This window comes from Parasteatoda tepidariorum, chromosome 3 (assembly GCF_043381705.1).
Source record: "Parasteatoda tepidariorum isolate YZ-2023 chromosome 3, CAS_Ptep_4.0, whole genome shotgun sequence".
NCBI lineage: Eukaryota > Metazoa > Arthropoda > Arachnida > Araneae > Theridiidae > Parasteatoda > Parasteatoda tepidariorum.
The window spans coordinates 32,108,219-32,135,133 of record NC_092206.1 but is presented as its reverse complement, the minus strand read 5'-3'; the positions used below and the strand labels follow the sequence as shown (position 1 = coordinate 32,135,133).

At 28.3% G+C, this 26,915-nt stretch overlaps 1 protein-coding gene across 2 annotated transcripts in view; it reads left to right on the top strand.

The window, feature by feature from the left end:
- Positions 1-26,915, top strand: part of LOC107439942 (WD repeat-containing protein 86) — an 84,450-nt gene that overhangs the window by 45,451 nt on the left and 12,084 nt on the right. Inside the window, exons 1-4 of one of the 2 annotated variants that reach the window (XM_016052699.3) lie at positions 15,080-15,216; positions 22,962-23,261; positions 23,453-23,706; positions 25,738-25,881. In XM_016052699.3, coding sequence (XP_015908185.1) covers positions 23,039-23,261; positions 23,453-23,706; positions 25,738-25,881 — 621 coding nt within the window. In that variant the 5' untranslated portion in view covers positions 15,080-15,216; positions 22,962-23,038. Of the gene's footprint in view, positions 1-15,079; positions 15,217-22,961; positions 23,262-23,452; positions 23,707-25,737; positions 25,882-26,915 lie in introns of those variants that run through there. The other variant, XM_071178472.1, reaches the window with a different exon arrangement.

The following is a 26,915-nucleotide window of genomic DNA, read 5'->3' as shown; positions in this document are numbered from 1 at the left end:
ATACTTTGGTTTTAAATAGAATTTTTTTTTACCAGAAATGTCATTGCGATACAGTACGGTAATTTTACCAGAATTTTTCTCTTTCTTCGAAATATTGCTTATTCCTAAAAATATATCATACCTTTTGACTTGCAAATTTTAATGATTTACGTTATTTTTTTTAAAAAAAAGACAATTGTTGTTCCGAAATGATTGACCATTTTTTTAGTAAAATATAAAAGCATTTATCAAAATTGCTGTTCTTTTCAGTTTGATAAATTAAACTCCTTATAGTATTTAAAGGAATTTTTTAATAGATATGTTTTAATGTCTATCCGACTGAAATTTTAAAGCTCCTGCACGAATTTATACTTATATATTTTATGCAAATAACATTTTAAGATTCCTGTGATCTCCACCGTAAATTGAAAATAATTTATCGTAAGTATCGGAAATAAATTTATTACTTACATTAAAACTCCAAACAATTCCAAAGGCACTCAAAAATTTCATTTTTTTATCTGAATTATTTGAGAAGTTATGAGTGATTTTAATCAAGAAGACAGTGCTATTTTCAACGAAAACAAAACTTTAAAGTGCTTTTTCTCAACGTTGAGTTTTTTTTTAAACTCTTCATGCTCCTTTAATTCTAAGGAATACATTCATTGCAGATGGAACTCTGAAGTACATTCTTTATAATAATAAAAAAATATATAAAATACATATATAAAAATAAAAAAAACTTCTTAGAATACAATTTGATTTAAGAAAAAAAAATCTGCATTATGGAAGTTTATTGCACATTTTATAAAATCATTTATCAGCAGTATTTATTTGTAAATGATCGTTCAATTTTTCTTCAAATTTAGGTGAAAGAAAGGGAACCATTCTTCTCTAATTAGAAATACGAATTAACAACACAATTTTACATAATTCTCAATGTAAGCAAATTAATTGTAACAATATAACTAATTTAACGTTGTAAAAATTTTAATGATGAAAGGAAATAATTGTAACAATATAACAATTTTAGCACTATAAAAATGTTAATAATGCAATCAAAGTAAAACAAAGTGACAATTATAGCCATGTAACGATTCCGAAGAAATGCAACAATTTCAACAAAGCAAAAATCGTAATTACGTCAGTGAAATAATCGTGACAATTTAACAATTTTAGCATAGTAAAAATTTTAATAATATAAGCAAAATAATTGTAACAATTTCAACACTGAAAATTTTTTTAAAAAAACGTAACCAAAATAATTGCAACAATGTAACAATTTTAATATTATGAAAATTGTAATAATGTAAGTAAAATAATTGCAACAATGTGATAATTTTAACACTATAAAAATTTTAAAAATTTAAGAGAACTAATTATAACAATGTAGCAAATATAACACTGTAAAAATTGTAATAATGTAACAAAGTAGCTGGAACCATAAACAATTAATAGTGAAAAATAAATGTTCATCCATTCTTAGCTCCACTTTTTTTCGTGACCTTCTTGCAATATCATCTGTCTTAAAGAGGTTTTGTTGGGTCTAAGAAGAAACAATAGTTAACATTTTCGGTACTTTACCCGATAATAAGAACGAATATTGCGCTAGTACATAATAAAAATGTAAATTTTTTTCTTTACACTTCAAATTTATTTACACTTTTGCAACATTTAATGGCTTTGTGATCGATCTATATTTTTGAATTATTTCTTTGATTTGGCTCAAAACAAACCATGAAAGTATTCTAATTGGTTTATAAACAAATGAATTCTATTCCGGTGACCTTTAAAATAACTAGGCAAAAAAAAAAAATTCCAAAAATGAAAAAGTGTTCGAAACAAAAAATTGGAAACTGTTTTAGGTTTTTATTAGTTAAGCAAAAACAATATCAAACTTCGCAACTAGTCTTTCATGGTAATTATCCCTTCTGTAACGTTAGAAGTTATTTATTTATTTTTGTTCTGACTAACCATGTTTCGTCTCATTCAGACAACATCTTAAAATTGATAACATAACAATAAACAAATCTACTCTAATTTAATTGTTTTAAATCTTTCAGCAAAAGCTGGAGGAATTCGTAAAATTATTTTATTTTTCTTCTCACTAATGAAGTACTCTGGCTGGAAGATGTGCTACTCGTGGGATATGCAAAATTTATTGATTTTGTCCCTTGACCGCGAAAAGTTAAAGTCTCTTAAGTCTCCAAAATGAATATACGCCTTGCTTTTATTTAAAAAACTATATTCCGAAATTAGTACTTTTACTTCTTAAAATCAGATTTTTGGTTTAAGAAAAGCATTCAATTAAAAAAAGCATTTAATTATGTTTATTTACTCGAATGAATACTAGCAATATAATATTCAGTTCCAATTTCACGTAAATGTTGTATTCATAAAATATCAAGCATAAAATATAGCATTGAGCTTCAAACAATGAAGTAGTTATATTTTCATTGTATTTCTTAGATATATAAATGCTAAAAGGGTTTTTTCTATTTTGATTGAATAACATAAAAATAAAGGGTATAAAGTTCGATTTTCGTCAGTCGTTTAAGTTGACTATCTCATGCATTCAACTTACGTCGGTAACGTCATGGTCTGCGTTGATCGGCCAGTTTCTTTTCATTTCATTTGTTGCTGGTTCTTCTGGCATGGATCTGTTTAAAGAGAATCTGTTAAAAGAGTACTATTTGTTATCTGTTTAAAGAGTATTTAAGCTTTTGTTGAAGCATTATAGTATTCATTATTTTCGTTAGTCACTCTGTTTGTGACAGTTTGTCTACCAATTATGTTTTAAACAAAATTTATTGCTTTAGAAACTTAGTTTTCGTATTTGTTTTGTTGACAAACAGATACAAATAATATTCTGTGGCAATCTCCGATGTTAGTATTCTTCAAGCTCTTTAGTAGTAAGGGAAAATTGTAACAGAAAAGTAATTTTGGGATTGCATATTCATGAGTTGATGAAAATAAATTAAAAAAGACTTCCATACTAACTCTATGTAAACAGTTTTCCTTTTGGAAATAAATGTATTGGAAGATTTTATATCATGCACAATTATTGAACAATTTTATGTGCAATTTGAAACATCGCTGTTTCTGTGATGCCATTAAACCATTAATTCTCAGAGCGTTGTGCAAGGCCATTAAACCATTAATTCTCAGAAAATCAAGAATCAGAAGGGGAGATGCGTATAAGTCCCCCATAAAAAGACCCAAGACGTGGCAAACAAGGATAGACAGGTATTCTTTGGCCGAGACCCAAGCAGTCCAAGATGTGCTCTGCAGAGTCCTGCTGAACTTGACATTTAAAGCAGACTGAAATGAACCTCCTGCCCTCAAGGAATGGGAGACTCTTTGTGTGTCCACTTGCCAATCTTGAAAATGCAGTTCGTGAGACTCTATCACAGTTAAGAACAAGCTAACAGCCCGGATCTTTCCCCAAATATCAGTGGTGGCAGGAAGAGGTCTTTCACTCTTCTGAAATTTCGGATTTAACCTTAGACTGATGCTCTGAGTAGGTAAGAGCTGAAGAAGAAAGTGAAGATTGGCAATAACCCTCCTTGGCTAAGCAATCCGCTTGTTCATTGCCATATACACCGAAGAGCCATTACATTACGACCACCCTGCTAATAACACGTAGGACCAACTTTAGCCCTCAAACCTTCTAGGACCCGCCGTGGCATTGATTCCACAAGGTGCTGATAGGTAGTATGAGGTATCTGGTACCAAGCGCTCACCAACTGGTCCTGCAATTCCTTCTCATTGCGAGGGGGTAGCGTGGCAGCACGAATTTGGTTTTCCAAGTTGGACCAGAAATGCTCTATTGGATTAAGGTGAGGTGAATTCGGGGGCCAAGACCTGACTTGAAAGTCACTGGAATGTTCCTCGAACCAAATCATGACGATTCGACCCTTATGGCATGGTGCATTACCCTGTTGGTTAACACCATCTCCCGCAGGAAAAACTGTTGCCATGAATGGGTGAACCTGGTCTGCAACTATGTTCAAGTAGCTTACAGACTTCAGGGATTGTTCTATGAGGATTATGGGTTCTAATGTGCCCCATGAAAACATTGTTCCTGGGCGAGAAACCATGAAAACCTGGGCGAGCCCATTGTTATAGATGGAGGACGGTGATAATATAATGGCTCTTCGGTGTATGTCAACGTGGTATGGAATCCACTGAAAATGAACATCGTGGAGCTTTAAAATATGTTTAAAAAGGATGAAGTATCGAACGAGAAGCGTTCAGAAATTGTGTCTTTTTTAATCATGCAAAATTTGCATCGAACAAAATGAGAGTTTAAAGTTAAAAATGATGTCCTTTTTCATACCCCTATAGATAAGCAATCATTCTTATATAATATTCCATAAGATAATTTCAAAATCGTAATCATAATGTCCTGTAGGACAATTTCAAAATTGATGATATTGAAGTTATAAAAAAGCTAATTCTATAGCTAGCTAAATTCTAATTCTCATTTTCGAAGATCCGAACTCCGCATGGGTGAAAATGAAATTATTTCTAGAAGCTTTAAGCTCGATCTTTCAAATTGCGTCACCATTTTTGCCTTGTAAAATCTTCCAAAACATGTGTTGCTGAAAAGAAAATGTCTTAGAATGAGTTAGTATGCTTTATTATTTTGATCAACTTCTGTTAGTGTTTATAAAAAGAAATTCTTTGCAATTAACTCATCAATGCCTGAAAGAAAAATTTTCACTAATATTTTCCATTAAAATTAAAAATTATAAAATAAAATGGATATTTACAAAATAAATATCTTCAACATCTTCTGTTTTATTCATTAAAAATTGGAGAATCTCTATACCTTTAAGAACGCCACACAATGAAAATATTATTAATATTTTAAGCTATATAAAACTTCAAGAAAAAATCTTCATATTATTTTATTTTCTATTAAATTTGCTAAATTCAAAAATATTTAAGTAATATTTGATACCTAATAGACTAAAACATTCTAATTTTAAAATCTGTGGAAAACTACATTCAAATCAAATTTAAAAATAAAATTAAAACAGGACACTTTTGATAAAATTAATAATGCTTAAGATAATCTTTGTTAAAGTTAATAAAAATATTTCATGGCTTTTATAGCCACACCTAAAAACCATTTGGGTACAAATGTTTTGAGATTATCATACAAAACATTAAAATTTTAAATTTGGAACAAACTCATTTTACATATGGCGTTAACTTTCTTAAAGTGTTTAAAAATATCGCTTTATTTTTAGGCACTTGACATAAAAAGTTGAAAAAGTTTTTCCATTTCCTAAACTAAACAAAACACTGGACTTAGAAGATTTTTTTTCCATAATCAAGGCTTTATTATGGAGATTTGGGGCAGTTATCTTTAGCATAAAGACCAACATAAACACTCATTTCATGGTGGACGATAAAAATAAGTGACAAAAGTATTATTATCCATGCTTTCTTCCTAAAAAAAGAAAGTTTATTTTAGACAGAGACAGTTAGGAAGCATTTTTTTCTATATATAATTATCATGCTAGACTCTTTTCTAATTAAATTTCGTGATTATGATTATGTATGCATGAAGTTAAAAAGGGTAAATGTCAATTAACGATTCAACTAAGGCGAGTCTAGATTGCCCAACATTATTATTAGGTCTATTAGTCTTATGTCGAACTCTTCCTCAGTGACAGGCAGAAGTTTAGTGGATTAAAGATTTTTATAATTATTGTGTTCTCCTTAGAAATCTTCTTTCTAAGAAATCTCCTTAGAAATCTTTTGACTCCTTCTTTATGAAAAAGATTATGAAGAACAAAACAAAAAATTATTTGACTTTATGATCTTTAATAGCTAAATATTTTACCGATATACTTATATTGATTATATTTTATAAACGATAAAAGTTCATTTAAATTAATCTTGAGAATAACGCTATATTACACATTACGTACACATGAGGAAAACAATAGCAATTCACGCTATTGCAAGTTTTACCTATCGTTAAAAAGCTATTAAACACATTAACTGTCCTAATGGAAATGGAAATTGAAGAGTTTATATTTTAAGAGTGATATAATAATTTATAAGTTTATTTTTTAGCATTAAAAAGTTAGCTCAGATGGTAGTTAAGAAATACTCATAATTCAGCCTTTGGTGCAGAATTTTTCTTAAACATATTTTAATACTTTTTCTCCTTATTTTGTGATCATTTAGGTCAAAATAACTTAAAAGTACTATATTTTGCATTTTGATTATTAATGGTTATTGAATACAACAAGGAATACCAATGTCTTTTTTCTGCGTTAAAGGTAGTCTTTCAAACACGGCTTTTTTCCATACAATAACTTTTAAAATTTGCACTTGTTTGCAGTTATTTAGATCTGAGGGAAGACGTAATATACTTTTTTCCATGATGATATTCTTTTTTAAATATAATGCTGAAATTTCCGATTTCTGTAAATAACCATGTATATCTTAAACTAAGTAAAGACTAGCACAATGTAATTTTTTTTATTTATTTCTTAAGGCAAATAAAAAAAATTTGAATAAACAATCCTTAAAAAAACTCATATCTTAAAATAATTTTTATTCTATTTCTAAGAGCTTTTAGGCTACAAGTTGTAAAACTTTTGAATCAAAATATGAGATACTACACGGCAAAAGTATGTTTGAAAAGACAAAAACTATTTCCCTTATTTTTACAGTTCCACCCACACATGAAATAAACGTTTCATGCTTAATGAAATGAAAACATTTCCATTAAAATAATCCATTTATCTTAAACTAAAATACACTGCTTCATAATAATCTAAAAACATTTCTCCAAAACTCCCCTTGTTTTACAACTTTTGAAGCTTAGGAATATATAAATCAGATATGAGATTCTCTGACATAATCCTTTAATGCATCAGAAAGAATTCGTTTTGCTTTACAATGAAAGACAAGACTTGCATGATGTTCCATAATTCTGGAATTCGACATTTTTCTTGAATCTAACAAAACTCATTTATTTGTCTAAATTCATAAATAGCCTACATTCATAATGGAGACGACTATTCGTTCTAAGAAAAGCTATAATGTACTGAAAATGGAATGTGTAATGATTTAGTTGAATGTTAGTAAAGTAATACATAGGGGTTACATATATACAGATATACATACGTGTTAATAAAGTAATACAAGATAATACGTAGAGGCAATATTGCAATAAAATATAGCAATATAAAGTTAATTGGGTACAAAACTCATTGTACCATTGTTAAATGTTGTTTAATTAAAAAATTTAAAAAAATCTTAAACTTTTTTAAAATGTATAAGTGATAATAAAAATAATAAACTGATAATAAGGAAATGTATAATAACGGGATATGTATAATTGTACACTGTAAAAAATACGCTGTAAAATACTGGCACTTAAAGTGTGTTATCCATAAAATCCATTGAACAGTTAAAATCCACTTTTGCCGTAAAATATCATACCATAGATTTTACAGTAATATTTATTTAATTAGAGTGATTCAGTGGTTTCGCGGTAATTACTGCTGTAAAAATAATTGTATATCAGATTGTTTTCTCTGTATCATATTCCGGTAAAAATAGATTTTACGGTATAAAGTGTCGGTGCTTTTTACCGCAAATTTACCCAGAATATTTTAAAGTGTTTGTCTAAAAGCAAAGTTAAATTAAAAGTTCAAAATCTGAAACAATTATCCACGCATGATTTTAAGTTTTATGAAACTAAACTATATCGCTCGCGAAAGTTAAAATTTTATTGTGAGAACACATTTCTTGCTTGCTTACGGTTTTAAAATGTTTGAGTCTTAAGATAATATCATACATTTTGAAATAGTAAATATTCATATGCTTAGTTTCTTAATGAAAATTACATAGAATTACACATTTTATGATACTAGAATTTAAACAATTGTTGAAAGATGTAGTAAAAGCTAACTAACTTGTTAAAAGATATAATATAAAAATAAATTATGCTGAAGATATAAGTTTAATGTAAAAAAGATTTTCTTGCTTATAGTTTTAAAATGCATGAACTTAAAACAGTATCCTACCTTTTAAAATTATAAGCAATCATTTGTTTAGTCTCTTAATGAAAATTATACATAAAATCACATGTTTTTTACATTAAAATATTTAAACTAACTGTGAAAAAATATAGTAAAACCTTGAAAAAATTAGGAAAAGTTATTAAAAAAATTTTAATTCAAATAGACGAAAAGAATTTTCGTCTAAATTTAGGAAATTAGCCATAGCAATAAAAATTAGGGAGTGTTTCAGGTTTTTAATCCATTTAATATATTAGTACTGTTATCCGCTTTTATACGTATAATTTATAACAGCTTTGTTTAACGTTAAACAGTTAATTTCATTTCAATTGGAAAAAGATATTAAAAAATGCTTTACTTAATTACTTAAATATTCCGAAAATACTCTAGAAAATTTAATTAAAACAAATGTATTAAAACATCGTCTTTTAGGTTTTAATAATATATCATCTCCTTCAAACTGAAATATTAATGTAAATGAAAATAAACTGTATTCTTTATTTTTTTATTCGTATTCATTTTAAATAATTACAGTTAACTTATATCATTTCCTTTTTTTGTTGACTTTTTTCAAGAGTATAAAAACCACAAATATGTTTTCATTGCCTGATTAAAGTAGTAAAGATAACAAAGAAATTACAGCTATATAAGGATTTTTTTCAATTCTATCCAAGAATGATGAAAGAAAAATTTGTAATAAGAACTGAACGTTATTTTTCTTACATATAATACAACATTTCTCAAGTAATAAAAGTAATTGCTTAACAAATCAATTTTCAATTTGCCATTCACGTGAAACGAATACAAAAAAAGATAATGAATAAACCATCATAAACTAAATCAAGTTGCAATTAATGTAATGAATAGAAGCTTGATTGCTTATTTCTAAATCAATTTCTTCAAACAAACTAATAGGCAAAATAAAATTCAGTAAATTGGAGTCTTTATTATTTTGAAAAACAACTAGTAAAAACACTTGTGTCGAAATGGATGATATTCAAAATGCTTTTTTTTTTTTGCATTCATAATTGTCATTCAGCTTCAAATTCATTTTTACTAGCACAGGCTTTTAATAAGTTAGAAAAATATTTACTTTTCGTAAAAAAAATGTTTTAACATTATAAATACATACTTACAAATCTATTTGTAATATATAGATGAAGCAAATAAACTTTTTTTGGGAAAATTGGCGTTAATTAATAGCCTTGTTTTTAAGATACAAATGAATCGACTTAAATTGTCATGCAATTTCTGAAAAACAAAACTATCAATAACTCTAGAAAAAGAGTAAATTATATGTAAGTAACGTTTTTATTTATTTTTTCCATGATAACCATTTACTTTTATCTTTTTCACAGTAATAAATAGGAAAAATTTTTATCTTTTATGTAATACTTTAAACAAAATGAGTATTCATAATCCTATTTATAAGCATAAAACAAATTAACCATTTTGAAAAATTAGCCCTATATTTTAAACTTTTATTTACAATATAATTTAATGTATTTATTATACTAGAAGCAAATTTAAATTTTAAGTATTACTAAAGATTTGACCCAATAGCCTGTTTGTATCATTTTCTGGTAAATTTACCAATCGCTGATTTTAATCACTAAACTTTAAGGGAGAGTGGGGTCAATTGTAACATTTTCTACTTAACCATTTTTAACTAACAAAAAATCCAATATATTATTGGTATTAATTGACAGACGAGTAAAGTAAACTATCCTCTACTGGAAAGAAAATAAATACCTTATTTTAAATGTTATTATATTAGTTATTAACAATTTTTGACAGTCGTGCACTTATTACAATTGTCCCCACTTACGGGATCAGTTGAAACAGTTCATAAATTCAACTAAAACATAGTTAATTATACATGTTATCATAGTTGTGATATATTTTTTTATTGATCAAAATAGTCGTGATATTTTAGGAGTAAAAATAATGATGAGCAGAGACCTAATGGGTTAAACTTTTAACTTTAAGGGGTTAAAAATTTTAATTCATGCTGTGAAAGGTGAATAATAAAAAAATGCTCATGCAACATAATATAAATGATATAGGAAGCTATTGGTGGTTCTTAAAGAGTTAAGTAATGGTTTGTAAACATAAGATTATTTATTTTCAGCTGTTACAATCGTCCCTTTACTTATTGTTACAATCGTCCCCAAGACCCCATTTCAGCTGCATTTGTTAAAAACAATGCTAGTTAATTAACAAAACTAATCTCTTTTTTTGAAATGTTAATTAAGGTGTCCACTTACATATTCGGTTAATAATGTTTATCTGTTTAAACAAAATTACTTTGTTACAATATAATATTCTAATACCAAAAAAAGTACTTACGTAGCGTGAAAATATCTTTTGTGATGTAACTCTTTCAAAAGTACATAAAAATGGTTGCCAGCAGGGGTGTACATGTAGATTTATTAAATACACCTTGAGCGCCACCTAGGAACCAAATCTAGAACCCGACTCTCGAAATTTTTGTTCTGTTACAATCGCACCCTGTTGCAATTGACCCCACTCTTCCCTGGAATTTGTTACGGAGCAAAGAATCTGATATGCCGTAACTTTTACATTAATAACTACCATAAAATTACTCAATCTTTCTAATTAAATAAATATAACTGTAAAAATAAAGGAATAATAATTTACAGGAAAAATAGATTTTACGGTAAAATGGATTTTATGGATGATGATCTACCGATACTTTATACGGAAATTTCATTTGGAATTTTTACAGTGTAATAATGAAAAGTGACCAATAAACTATGCTTTACGTTTTACGCGTGTTTGGTTGCGAAACTGTGCAATATATGTATTTATTTTTTACTTTTGGAATTTTTTTAGCGTGAAATTTAGAACTCTATTTGTCCATGTAACTCTGATTCCATAATGTACACAATATTAAAAATTATTTTATCACAGAACACAAAACATGTGCATGCACAAAGAGCATAAATTATGAGCTAAGAGTACAAACTATTTATCACAAATGCATATATTTGAATAGTGCTCACATCTAATCTAAAATGAACTACCCCCAGTTACATTAAGAAATATTCTGGTGTAGCCATCTAGTATGTAAAATAAGAAATAAAAAAAGCAGGCACAAAGGATGGATATATTTAAATTTTTTGGCTCATTACTTTTAAATACACTAGCCTGGAAATATCACGGGTACTAGAAATGGGAGCTCACCCAGCGATTTTTAAAGGAGTGAGAAGTAAGGGGTTCAGGGAAAATAACTTAAGTAAGGAAGTACTTGAATTTCTTAGGTGGGGAAAAATTTTAGTTTTACTTATAATTTTATGCAATATTAATCATTGTAAAATTGCAGTGCATGCAATATTCTGTTAAATAACTTTATTTCAAAAGAATTTCTTATGAAGCTTTACAAGGAGGCTTAAATTCTAAATAATTGTTACTTGTTACTATAAAACCACTCATGAATAACTTTCGAATATAGTTCCAGTTTTATTTTATTTCTCGGATATAAATATCATATCAAACTTATCGTTCATTCAAGTATAGAGCGCAACTTATTTCTAAAATGTGATTTACTATTTATCCGGCCCACAAGTATAACTTTCCAAAATATTTAATCAATATGAAAAAAAAATGGTTATAAAAACTTTCTTCCATCTCAACAGATAAATTTGAAATATAAATCAATAGAACTTTCATAAATTTTTGATGTGACTTGGATTAAGAGCTGGGAAAAAATTATATCTTACCAACTTTCTTAAGCTCCTGATGAAACTGAAAAACCCATCAATTTAATCAAAGAGGAACTACTGGAGGATTTAATCAAACTGAAACTTTTCCCCATCCTTTTCAAGTCCCTTAAGGACATTGTTATAATTCTCTTCATTCTATAGAGGGGTTTTTTTTCTAAAATACTTCATACAAACTAATTTCCTCCATTTTAACTTGTTCAATGACCTGATGTTAACAAGTAATTAAGAAGCAAAGTTTGAAGAAACAAATAGATAATAAATAACAATTCAGAGTAAATTTAAAGAAAATGACGATTTGAAATTGTTTTTCAAGAAATAATAGTTAATTTGTTTAAATAATGGCAAGGTTTTCAATCATTTTTAAAACATAAATACTATTCCTTTTTAATTCTCTTTCGTTCCTAATATAACTGAGAATTGATGCCAAAAAAAATTACTAAGTTTGATTACTAAAGCAATGTAACATAACAGAAAACCTTTTAAAGCTATATTCAATTTTTTATATTAAACTCAATGAATAAAGCCTCCTGAGACAAAGAACAATGCTCTATAAATGAATCAGGGTGGTTCAGGGGATAAAACACTCGCCTACCAATTAGAAGACCAGGGTTCGAATCCCATCAATGGCTGGTAGTTGCGAGTTCCACACCCGGCTCACACCGACAGCAGTGCTAATGCGAAATATCCTCAGTGGTAGATGGATCATGGGTTAAAGTCCCCTTGCCATCAGGCTAACCATGGGAAGTTTTCGTGGTTTTCTCATCCATGTAATGCAAATGCGGATTAGTTCCCTCAAATAGTTCTTCACGAAGGCTAGTTTGTCTCAATGCTTGACAAATGGAATCCTTATCTTCTGGATTGGATTCTAAATTACAAGACTGCGGAGATGAACATTGTTAGACATAAACTCAAAAATTGGATTGGCTGTTCAACGACATTTTTAAAAAAATATTTTGTAAATGAGCTGTGGTTTCTCAAAGAATAAAGCACTCGCCTCCCAATAAGGTAACCCTAGTTCGAATCCAAGCAATGGTAAGTCGATACCAATTCTTCTCCACTCTCTCTGATTATAATGCTGACAGAAAATAGCCTTAGTGGTAGATGGAGCATGTGCCAAATTCTTCTTGCCAATCCGTCAAACCGTGGGAGGTTTCAAGATTTTTCTCTCAATGTAACGAAAATTAGGGTAAGTTCTATCTAAAAGTCATCAGTGATGGCCAGCTAGGTCCATGCTTGATCCAGGAGCTTCCTTGTTTTCTGGATTGAGTTTAAAATTACAAGGCTAAGGGATTAAACATTGATAGTCAAAAATTCTAAATTAAATCTGGTGTTCAACATCTGTTAGAAAATATTATATAAAATGTTCTGTAACTAAAATATGTAAAGAAGATTCATTTTTTTAACTTTTAAAAATCTACTAAGTTCTTGCGTAATTATACGTTTTTGCGTAATTTTTTCAAACTTAGGCAGCATTTAATGCGCAACACCGATAAAAGAGCTGATTATCACTCATACGAACTGGATTAGTTAACAGATTCAAAGCAAAATTATAATTTTAAAATGATAGTTTTCGCAATTTCTTAGTTTGGGTTATAGGAGTACACATTAACTTGTAAATTCTTTCGAGCTTAAATAATGTCCTATTACTAGCAATAAATCTTCGCAAACAAAGAAAACTAAGAAATATTGCTTGGTTCGAAAGATAGCTCTTGACTTGGATGGATGGAAAGAATACAATATGATCGCTGTAATTCTAGGTATTTGCACTACTAAGTTTCAACTTCAATGCGCAAGCTGATTGTTACCAGCTTTAAGCTGTTTTGCTTTTTTCTCCTAAAGATATGCCAATATTTTTATAGTTCCTTCTCTTAATTATCTATAGAATGCTAGTGCCAGAACTTTCAAAAACATTTAACATTATGCGATTTCTTACAAGCTACAAACCTTGGCTGATAGTAAGTACATTAATGATTCTTTCTAAAATTGGCCGTACTTAAATGAAGTTCCCCCAATTTCGAAAATCAAAAAGAAACAAAAAAAGAGGATGTCGAAATGGGTGCTAAAAAATGGAAGATCTTGTGCTATCAAAATGGGAGAGCCGGTGCTTTTGCTACTAAAGAGAAATGAGACAAATTAAGAGAGGTAGATCACTGTTCTTATGACATGAGAGATTCCGTCTGTTCAGAAAAGCCAGCTGATAAAGTATGGCAACTATTCAAATGTTCCGAATCCAATTCAGAAAAAATATATATATTTTCTGATTCCATAATTTCTTGCTAGAGTTAAAATTCTTTCGTATTTCTGCTTCGTTTATCTATGTTGAAATATTTACTTCGAATATTATATTTGTTGACAAAAAAATCTGTCAACGATCACGACCTAGTTGTAGTTATTATTAAAAACAATATTTCCTACTCATACCTGCAAATTTCCTTTCCCCATATGGAGAGGTTTCGCAGAAGAGTTGTCTTGATTTTATTACACCGTTTATTTAAAAATGTAGTCAGCATTATGAATGGTTGATTTAGCAAAATGCCAATGTTTACTATTTTATAAACAATTTTGTTGCATTTAGCTTCCTTTTAAGTGTTTAAAATGCATCACACTGAATATTTTTAAACGATCTTTCACAAAGTCGGAATCGTTTATTATTAATGTTTACTTACTTCCGCATTCAACAACATATCATTTGTTGAATTCCTTTTTATTTTTAAAAATATCACATTCCCAACAAAACACATTCTTTAGTTCAAATTATGATAGCTATTTTGTTATGCTTAAGCAATGCTTGTCAACAAAATTTTTGCATAAATTTGCAAATTCAGTTAATAGTTGAAAGGTAAATCGGTATAACTTATATTGTATCCTTAAAAACGGAAACAAAATTCACACAACATCTGGGCGCAGTTTCCTTTACAGGTTTAATGTCATAAAAACCAAACTAGTTTAGTGCAACAAAAATATATAAATTAAATGACACAAAGTCATTTTTATTTATTTCGCATTTTTAAATATTTACGAACTGTCTGCCTAAAACTTTACTTTTGTTTATTGATTTTGTCAATAATAAAAGCATTAATGACGCAAGCAAAGCCATATGATGAGGACATTCCATGCAAAAATGATCTTTCCGTGCCTTTCAAATTGCCTGTAATGAAATGTCTACCTAAAGCAGCAGTCCGCTTTCTCTAGTCCGGCAACGCGTGATCCGGTCACACATGACATAAACCTTATAGTTTGTTTGTTCCGGTCTCCATAGAGATTTCTGTGATCAGCCCCCCTCTAAAACACTTTACAAACACAAAGAAAACTGCTTCCGCCACTAAACGTCATATCTTCTTCAATGATCGACATAATACAAAATATCTTCTTTTTATGACCCCCGGGAAAAAATGGGGTATTTTCTTGCACAAATAAGTAAATGCCACATGTAACTGGTATGTAATTTTTCTTGAATTTATACAGTAATTAATATTTAAAACGATTAGTTTTATTTCGTTGTTAAATTTAATTTTTATTTTATGTGTTTCAGTTTATTGTCTAAATTTATTATTTTCAAATAATTAAAAAAATTTATTTATTTTTTTGCTTAGACAATTTTAAAATTGAAATTAAATATTACCAAAGATTAAGACTTTGCAATTTTAAAAAGACTGGGAGGGATCTTTCAATTAAATAAGGAGAAAAAAATGCATGAAAAAAAATATATAATTTAGTAAAAACGCTAACACTTGAAATCGGTTGGCTTAAAGATTTACCACAAGAAACATTTTTTTTAAAGAAAACTACAAATTCGCTAATTCGTTAATAAAAAAATATTGTATTTAATAGTTTGTTTGAGGGGATCTATCCAAACTATTACTCTGAAATTTTATAATGCACAGTCAGTCATGAAAGTTGGCATGTATTGTTAAATATGCATATCATTATCTTTCGTAGGAGTAGCATTTTTTCCCTGCAATTTGAAAGGAGATATTCATAATTCATAGAAATGAGATATTTCGAAAAATCAGAAATTTTCAAAATTGTCTGTAAGTGTAACTTGTAGTTTTATTTGTTCTGCAAGCTATAAGCTTCCGCAAATTATAGTCTGTACAGTCTTTAGCAAAATAATAATTATACTTAACTGCATTATTCTTAACTAAAAGCACATTTTAAAACCCTTTTACTCTTATTCAACGCAAATAACTATGAAGTATTCAACTTTTACCGCAAATTGTGGGTTCTAGTATATAAACATCTATTGGTTTGGCAGCTGAATAGAACCCCCAGGATTTTTGTTTTAAAAGAAAATTTGAATTTTATGCAGTTAGTGGAATTCTTATCGCTTAATTTTTAAGGCCATCAGAAAGAAAATGTTTTATTCTATTATGTTTTTTTATTGTTCATATGTTAAATTAATTAAATCCACTTTAAATTGAAGATAATATCAATTGTGCGTCAAACATTTTAGAAATTAGCATTTTCGTCACCTCCTTCTTTCATTTTTAATCGGGTCAGAATTCTATGACTTGCTAATGAAATTTGTAATGTGTACAAAGATTGGGCTATAGCTGAAAGAACCTCTCTTGATTGGCATGCAAACTTTAAAAATTTAAATTTTGTCCTCAATGACGCACTTCGTTAAGCCGTCCAGTTGAATTCGATGAAGTGCGCGACAAGGAAACAGGCAGGAAAAAAATTTATGCTCCAAAACTTTTAACTTTTTAAAAAAAAATTTAAAAAAAACAGCAAAAACTATCTAATACTTTCCAGCTTGCAAATATGTCTATAATATGAAAAAATGACACATTTAAGTTTTTTTGTCAGTCGAAAAAGAACCTAGCGAATACCTCTTCCTGGAAGTTATAGCTAATACATTTCATTCATTAAAATACTCATTTTGATAGCAAAATTTAAATTAAACATGCATTGATAAAGTATTGATAGCTATCTTTCGAAAAAGGCTTCTACCACTGATAAAACATAAATTTTCTTGTGAAATTGTCAGTGCAAAATTGCTCTTCTTACAGAAAAAAGGCAACTACACATTATTTTTAGTCACTCTCCATAGATTAACTTGATTACTATTATCTACTCACTTTCGTGTGCGAGGAAATCTTGCCATCAAACAAGCGAGAATACTAAAATAGCTACTGGAGCTTTGTCCCAGATGACAATATGCAAGTTTCAATTGCTTTTTCTCGTCGATAAAAGTAGAATTTATCATGATATTACAGGCAATTACTGTCAAAAAAAATTCTGACCTCGTTCTGAATAGTTAGAGCGCTTAAATAATTTTGATTATTCTTTTAATCTGAGTAATTTGAAAACACTATTTCAACTTTACTCTTTTTTGTGAACTAAAAAATCAATTATAATTCTTAACAATTTATTTGAGGAAAATTTTTCTGATGAGTTAGGAATTAAAATTTGGAAGCAAGTTGAACCATATGCTCATTCAATATTGTTGCAATCTTAATATTCTGCTATATTGTAAAATATTATTTAACTTTTTAAACTTGGTTCAGTTGAATAAGAGGCATGTCTAATTCATTATTAAGATAAAAGTAAGTTTGTACCTCATTATAGTTTGGCATGCCAATATTTTGGTTCAAATTTGAATATGTATTTATAAGAGTTCATGTACTTCTTAAATATGATTACAGGATACTTAAGATTGATTTAAATAGTAACATAATTAAATTTTCATTCATTATTAAGGTTTCAACTAATTTCACCGTATTATGATTCAAAAAACTTATATTATTATTCAAGTTTAATTTGTTCTCTAAACCTTGAATTTCTTAAACTTGATTCCATGATACTTATGGCCATGATATAAATTAAAACAAACTTAAATTTCATCCCTTATTTAAGTTACAGCAAATTTTACTCTTACTATAATTCTGATATTAAAGTTCAAACTGAATCTGTTTTTCTGAAGTGAATAATCTTGACAATATGTTCTTTTAAAAGTTGCACATCGGTTAACGATGAAATATTTCAGGTATGTCCTCTTTACTTTAAAATATTCCTTGCATGTATTTATGAAATATTTCAGAAAAAATCAATAATATTTTCAGAAAATTGGGCATTTCTACGTTTTTAGAGACTTAGTAAAAATGTTTCAGGGACTATTTGAAATATTTTAAACCTAAGTTTTGTAGTTTTATTTATTTTTCTGAAACATAATTTCAACGCTTTGTTTCGTGGAGAGAATTGCAAACACAGTTAAATTTATTGACATTGTTTAACGGAGAATAGTTTTTAAAGCTAGATTAGGGATGAAACAAGAATAAAAAGAGCCATGTCTATTATTAAAGGGAAATATTGATAGTAATAGTAAGATATTTTGTAATTAAAAATGTGTTCCATTCATCAAAACAACATAAATATATTTTTGCACTCGGTATTCAATATCTGTGAAATAAATAAATAAAGATGCATCGAATATCACGATTATTTTTTTTAAAAAATTTAAATGAGTTTGTTGTAAATTTCAAAACATAATTGCAATTATTATATAAACAAAGTTATCAACTTAGTTTAAAGTTTGAAAAAAAATTTCGATAACTTATAGATAAAAATGATACTCATTAATTTATTTATGTATTATATGTGGCATGTATGCAAGACAACAAGCAAAAAAATTCGTGTTAAAATTTTAATTTATCCTGTTGGACCTATTTTAAAAAATCATAATTTTTTAATGAAATAAGGCGCAAACAAACAACAATTTTAAATTAGTTTTATTCAACTTTTAAACAATTTTAAGCACTTTTGCTAAAATACAGAATAATTTCAAATATGAACAATTTTTACTGCATTTTTTGATGTTTTTGCTTATTAATATTAAGAATTATAAATAATCCATATTTTTTTTTACTCTAAGCGTATTTATTTGTTTGTATTAAAATGTTTATAATGGATCTCTGTTTATTAAAAAGCTTAACAACAAAAATTTTAATGCTATTTCCTTTTTTTACTTATTTTGCCGTCTTATTTTCAATAAATGTGAAATTTAATCCATGTTTTTTTATAAAGAAATTACCTCAAAAACTGAAAATAATAACATCTAAATAAAGCAATTATTTTTAAATAATTTAAATCTTTACTCTCTTAAATAATTCTATATTTAGTGCTCAATTTCATGATTTAATTCCTAAAAAAGAGTAGTTAATCAAAATTATGTTGTTGTTGTTTTTTTCTATTCTTACAATCACCTATATAATTTAGCCAAAATATTTCATTGCAGAAAATCCTAAGACTTTTGTTATATTTATTTTCGTTTCGGTAAAATGCTCCGTTTTTTGTATCGTGTAATTATTATTGATTAGTCACTTTGTACCTGACACCTTTTCTGAATCCAGATGCTCGTAAATAGGCTAAATGTTTCCAGGTGAAAAATTTTCTAGACACTGTTCTTCTAATTACAATAATCAAATTTTACTGTGTGAGTTATTTAAAAAGAGAACCGTAAAATTAGGGTAGTTTAAATCTTCTCAGTTACACTTGGGCTATTTCGCCCAATAATTTATAAAATAATTTTATTAATGCAAAATGAAAAATCTGTTTCCACGGATGAATGTAATAGCATTATTTCTATTTAAAAACACATCAGTGTTAGAGTCGATATCTAAATACAAGTCTCATAAAACTCAAAGTTTTGCTAACCAAGTTTTGAATTTTCATTTATTTACTAAAAACAATATTACCTCATTAATCTATTTTATTTAATGTAAAATGAATTAATAATTGATACAAAATGAATTAATAATTGATATAAAAGGAATTAATAATCTAATTAATTCATTTTATATCTGTTAAGTTTGGGTAAAAATCTTGAAAGCATTTTTGAAAGCATTTATTCCTTGATTCGACGAGATTTGCAAACCAGCGACGCACATAATTAAGCTGTATTTTTGAACACTTTTTAAAAAGCATTGCAAGTTTTAAATTCACAGTAAATGGATTAGCATTACTTAATAAAAATTGAGCAAAATTTAACTGAAAACTTTTCTGTTAAAGGCGTAAGATTAGTTAAATTGTAAAACTGTTCGAAGATTCCAGTTTTTCTTTGAAACCGTTTATTTTATGTCTTCTCAATGTCATCACGTTATTTCAATACCACAAGCATACCTTTTATTTAGATTTGAAATGGTCTGTATTCGGTGATTGCTTCACATTTTACAATAATCCTACGTAATATTTCACATTTTAGAAATATCTCTTTGATGAAGGAATAGCTGTTGGCTTTAGCAGCATTTCTCTGATTGTTCCGCATTCGTACGTCAAACACTGCTTTTAAATAAATGTGCCTACAGATAACACTGGGGAACAATTACCTTTATCCCTTGCATGACATTTTATAACAGATCTGAGATACGCTGATTTTCAATCTGCTATTGGTTTCTCTCTCCGAGCTGTAGATTTTTTTTTCTTTTTTTAATAGCATTTTTTGTCTATTTTTGTCGAAATGTACAAGTTTATATATATATATATATTCTTAATATTANCTCTTCCATTTTGATTCTATATATGCAATAGATTTCAAAATATTTGCTGCTAAATACGCATTTAAATACACGCGGGAAAATTTGGAAAAAATAAGTTAAAGAAGAGCTAGTTAAAACCGCAAGAAAGAAAATACATAATAACAACGGGAAGGTCGTGAGGAGTAAGGCTCTAATGACGTCACACCAATCAGCGGTCGTTTTCGAGTGAGGGCGTTTTCGCTCAAATTAAAATATTAATAATTAAATAAATATTTATTTGTCAGAGTTAAAAATTATATTTTCGTAATCAGGAAATCAATCTTAAGAAGTAATGACTATAATTTGGAAAATTTAAGAGATGCTGCAATTGTCCATTGTTGGCGATTCTTATTTTGGCCAGTTTTTTTCTTTCTGTGCCAAGTTTTGACAACAGTGTCTATGAAACATTAGTTTTAGAGGCAATTTGTCTACTTGAATAGCTTGAAGTGCAATAATATCTGCACATGTCTTGACTCTTATTTCTGGTTTTTGACCCATTATACTGTAATGAATTGAATAAAGTAATGTTAACTTTTGTTTAACATGTACCAGTTATTCTGTCAAATGAAGGCTATTATATTAATATTTTAAATTTGTTATGTACATGAACTTAACTTTTAATGAACCTTCCAAAGAAGATTAAAAGTAGATTGTTTATAAATTAAAAATTAACTAAATTTTTTAAATAAAATTTTTTTATTTTTAGAATAGGTATTTACACACATTTTCGTTCGTTTTGTAAACAACAACAGAATAGATACAAAATGAAAAAATAATGAACAGTTTAAAATGGAAACGGCGTTTTGCGAAGTTTGTTGACGTTTATATTTGATAAATTTTACGTTTAAGTCAGAAATACATAAATATTTACATCTTGAAAAGTTTTGAACTAAATACAAGTGAGTCTAAACTTTTCACCAGTACTATATATATATATATATATAAAAGGGGTCGTATAAATATTGCGACAAATATCTAACTTAGTTAGGGCACATGACCAGGATTAAACTTACATAGACACCCATGTCCATAAATGTTGTCATACGTCATAAGATGCACTTTTCTTTTATGAACTGTTTCTTTGTGTGCCTGAACAGGTCATAATAAGAAAGCACCCCTAAACAATAGAATTAGGCAAGATCTTTAATAGGCATTTAATATTTGTAAAAATTCTTAGCACCCCAGTGTAATCATTACTTTTTCAATTCATAACGCATCTTAAATAATTTTAAAAAAATTATAGTATGAAAAGTTAAATACCAATTTATTTTAAAACGAATCATTTTTTTCATTAAAAGGTATGGTCTTGGTTTGTGCACAATAAGAAAAAAGAAGAAGAAAAAACGTGCAAACTTTGACTGATCACTTCTTTAATTTTAATATCATTTATTCGTAACATTTATTTCTCTTTGTTTGAAATTTCAAATAAAATGACTAAAGTTTTAAATTCTTAAATCAAATCAGAGTAATCAATAAACTAGTATAGACTAGAAAATGCTGCCATCTAGTTTTCTTAATTAAGGCCCTGAAAAATATATGTGAAACAAATCGAAATTTAATTTATTTTGCTTCGCTAAGAGCAACTTCATTTATTAATGAGGAGATTTCTTAATATATTTGGATTACACTACTGTCTGAATATTGAAAAATTTCAGTATTATAAGAAGAGATATTGAGAGGATAAATTCTTAATAATTGTAATACATTTAATTTGCGACTTTCAAAGAAATTAAATAAACATTCATTCAGTAGTTTATTGTATACTTTAATAATATTCGAAATAGTGGTAAATGATATAGTGATAAATGCTATTTTTTAATTAAAATGTGATTAATAAGGAATATAAAAGGCCATTAATTTTAGTGTGTTGTTAATAATTGTTGATAATAATCCTAAGCCTCTTCTGTTTTGAAAGTTCAGTTCTGAAAGTTCAGTTTTGATTTAAAGGGATGACAATTAAATAATTCGTTACAGATTATTTTTTCTTATCAAGTGGGTACAGCCTCAAAATAAAGCAACATTAATTAATTAATTAATAATTAATAACATATATTAATTAATTCCATTGTATACTGTCCTCTCCGCAGAAGATCAAAATTGTGATGGCATGTCTTCGGATCATCCTCCGAGATGTATCCCAGACCGTCGCCAATAGCCCATTGTGCAGCTCTAGTGCGCGTAAATTAACAACAACAACAATCCATCGTATACTGAAGGGAAGAGATAGGTAATAAAATTTTCTTTCGTGCACATTTTTTTAACTTTGAAAAAAATAATTAGCTACACAAAAACTTTGTCAAAATGTGTTCATGATGGAAATAAAATATATAATCAACAAACTTGTTTTTCTTTAGCATCGACTGCAAAGCTATGACACTATACTGTCTAGTGCTTCTAAAAAGGTCTTTTTTAAAAACGCTCTTTAAAACTTATTTCATACGCTTGCAAAAACAATTAGAATTTATTTTCTTGATGAATTGCATGGAAAAAAATAGATATTTTTTTACTTAAAAACAATCTAAAAAGATATTGGTAGAATAAAAGAATCCCCACGTTTGCTTTAACACTTTTATAAAACTTTTAAAAAAATGTGGAGGTTTTTTATTGATCGCTTATCATATTCTTCTTTTATAATCCTCATAAAGAAATGTATTTTTTTTCTTTAGTGATAATGAATAGAACTCATAGAATACTAAGAGTTGAGGACAAGCAACATGCCATTTTGGAATAACTGAGACCTGCAATGGGATGTGACGTGTCCAAAGACTCAGGTGGTGGGCATAATCGAAAAAAAAACGAACCATTTCTTCTCCAAGAAATTAGAGATCATAAAGGTGGTATAAACTGCATGGTGCTAAGTGACGATAGCTCGCTTTTAGTTACTGGCAGCGATGATAGGACAGTACGAATGTGGAGTACCCTCTCTGACCCTACAGAGTGTTTGGGTGTTCTAGAGGGGCATGACGGTAAGTAATTACCTATTACACTTTCACGTTCAATTTCAAATATTATAACCAAATATGTATAGTGTTTAACATATTATAAACTAGATTGTGCTGCCATCTATTTATTAAAGATCAAACTAAAACATTCGAATATTTGTTTTAAGTGCAATAAGGAATCTTACACTTTTTATCCGCTTTCACTTTTATTACAGGTTACATAACGTGCTGTGCAGTCCATGAACAGTGCGTGATTACAGGCTCCTCTGACTCTACAATTCGGAAATGGTTTATAGCCACTGCTGAATGTATAGCCATCTACACTGGCCACACTGCCCGTATATCTCGTCTTCTGTGTGTTGGTCAACTCATTTTTTCTACATCGAGTGACCATTCAGTGAGAGCATGGCTTTTTGATCTTAGAGAGATTTCCGACGACCAAGGTGAAGCTTGCATCAAAGTATTTGAGGTAAAATGAAAAAATTTCAAGTCATTGTGTTAAAAATATTGGAAAATTTTTCATAGTGAACAAGTTTTTTCAATATTTTTTGAACTAGATCAGCAGACTACTATTTTGAGCAATTAAGGAGTAGTTCTGTATCTCTCGTCTGGAAAAAAAAATCAGCATACCTAAGCACTGCTATAGCAGCAAAGAACGAATCAACGGATTGTTTATTCACTAATTTAAATAATTATGCTGATTTTTCATAGTATAACGAATAACAAAATTAAAAACAACAATGAATAGACAACCGAATTAAGGTAATTATAGTAATCTAACTCCTAGCAAAAATATTTCAACGTGGAGTAAAAAAAGCGAAGTTTCAAAGGAAATTCGCATATTGTGGTAAGTAATTCTGCTATCCTTTCCTATTGTAACCTCTATTTCAAACAACATTGAAAACCTCGCAATAATTCTCTATTTTTATGTTAGAATAGGGACTTGAGTAAATAATAATTAAACATAAATACTATGAAGATTAATTGATAGCTTAATGCAAAAAGAATAACTTAACCGTTACGATTTCAGTAATTAAAAATAATTAATTAAGATTGAATACTAAATAATTAATGTTTCTCAAATTCAGAATATGTTACAATTATTTATAATTATTATAATTACTAGCATTATTATTATTATCATCATTATTCTACTCACATAAATAATGAAAAGATAAATCTACCCATGAACTATCCAATTATTTTTGCTCTAAATGAAAATATATAAAGCTGTCGACTTCGAAGCATCAAGAAAAAATTATTAAATGTATAAGTTTATCAAGCCATCTATTTTTTGTATCAGTCTGAACTAATTAAAAAAATCCATAATTTGTAAAAATGTACATAATAACAGCTGTTAGAAATATTTGCTAAAAATCGATGTTATAAGGTGCATTGTGCTACTTGCAATTGTTCCAAACTTCTTTTTTTACTTGTTTTACAAAACAACATAAAACTTTTCTAACATTCTTAGTTTTTGTGGGAAATTATCAAAAAATAATCAATGCAAAAAAGTCTATTTTCATTTTTTCCAGCTATCGTGTAATTATGTCACGCACTGCACTTGATTTTTTTTAATTCCCGCAATATTACCTTAGATGATTCTTTGAAATTATTTTGCAACAGTAAGTTTCAATTAATTACTTGAACCTTTAATTATTTTTAATGGACATTTAGTATGTGTGGAGGCTTAAAACAATTTTGAAATTTAACTTAAAACTGAAAGTGCATTTTAGGGAAAAACATGCATTCTCAACTTACGTTGACATGCTTTACATCTGACATATTTATGATTTGCATAAATAGCGTAAATCATGACTCAGAATTTATTAATCTAATTTATCTGAACTGAATTGAATCGAAGAGAATTGAAACAAATTGAATTAAAATAATGATGTAATTTATGGATGATCAAAATAAAGCAACTGCATCAAGCTTAAGATTAGACAAAACTAATGAAAGATAATATAAGCTATATATATATATNATACAACGAAACTTAAAAAATGGAATAAATTCCTATGCAGTTAAGCCTGAAATCAACTAACAGAAAGAAAAATTCTTTACTTTTTGTCACTTGCAGTGTTCTTTCAATTAAGAAGTAGAGTTCTCCCAGTTCTGAGTTGTTCTAAAAAAAGAGTCACATACATTAGGAATATTTTCTTGAGTTATTAGATCAGTCAAAAAAATTAATAGCTGCTCTTTAAATAAATTTCTATATCTGCGCTTTTCAATTTGATGAATAAAGCGTGGACTCAAGTCTCAACAACCTTCGAACTTTAAAATTAAAGGTGATTATCTAGAAGAAATATAAAATTAGTACAGAGATAGGAACTACAGATTAAAAGAAATCAGTATTTAAAAATATATAATTTGGAGAATTTAACAAATGTATACATATATATTTAGCGAGAAAATTTTGCACTCCGAAATGAGATTTCTATCTATGTAAGTAATAAAGCCAATGACATATTTTCATGAATTATCATCCACTTTATAGGGTCACACGAAAGGAACTTATCCTATATTACATGTACCGATGGATGAAAATGCTGGATTGGACTTGGGAGCTGGTGTCTTAGTTAGTGGATCAGCTGACTGTACAGCTAGATCCTGGTCTGTTGATTCAGGCCTTTGCTTAAAAGTAAGAATAAAAATGAAAAAAAGTTTATGTAATATTGATAAATATGAATGCAAAGTGTTTGTAAACTTTTAATTGCATGCCTCAATAATTCCTATTCATAATGTGTTATTCCTGTGAGTTGTTTCTTTGTATTAAAGCGGTGGTAGAGACAAAAGCAAAAATGACGGATGATTTAAGTTAATTTTAAAAAAATGAAGAGAGATAAAAAAAAAGTTTACGTTTTACTGCGTTTTTTTAAGGAGACAAGACGGTTTATAGAAGGTTAGCCAAGTTTAAAAAATAGTTATAAAGTTAGAAAAAAATGCAAAACATTGTTTTGAACTGCATAACAGTTCGTTACAACGTGGATTAGCCCGGTTGTCGACTAAGCTTTTCCACAACGTGTAAAGAGTTCTTGCTTTTACTTATAAAATTATTGTTATCTAGCTAATCTATTCTTGTGTAACTTATAATTAATCTTATTTCTTATTTAACGTTGCCATCTGTTACTAAAATTCATAATTAATTCTGAAACTTGTGGCAAATAAAAAATCTGATTACCAAAGCAAAATGCAGAAAATTGTCCTTTTCCGTCTTAGTTCCCTTTTTTTTTTTGCAACTGAATTATCAAATCAGCAGTCATTTTTGAGAGATCCGTTGTGTATAGTGCACAAAGTTAAAAAAAATGAACAGCTTAAATATTTTTGAGCAAACGATTGGATTTTCACTCAATCTTAATGGTTCAAATACCTGACCTTTAAATTTGCTAATTATTTAGGGCAAACGATTTCATTTACAACATCAGAAAACAAAGCGATCTTTCTCACAATATACATACATTTTTTTCCACGAATTAAAATTCTTGACACTCACATTTTTTTTTTGGGGGGGGGGGAAGCGTCAATCTGGAAAATCTAGTCCTTGTAGCTATGTTATTTGAGTGGTTGAAAATTTCTACTGTTTAATGTCAATTTCAGCTTTACGTATTTCGCTATGTCCTTAAAATTTTTGAAGCGAATCGAAAGTTTTTTTGCAGGGAATTATAAATTTTTTTT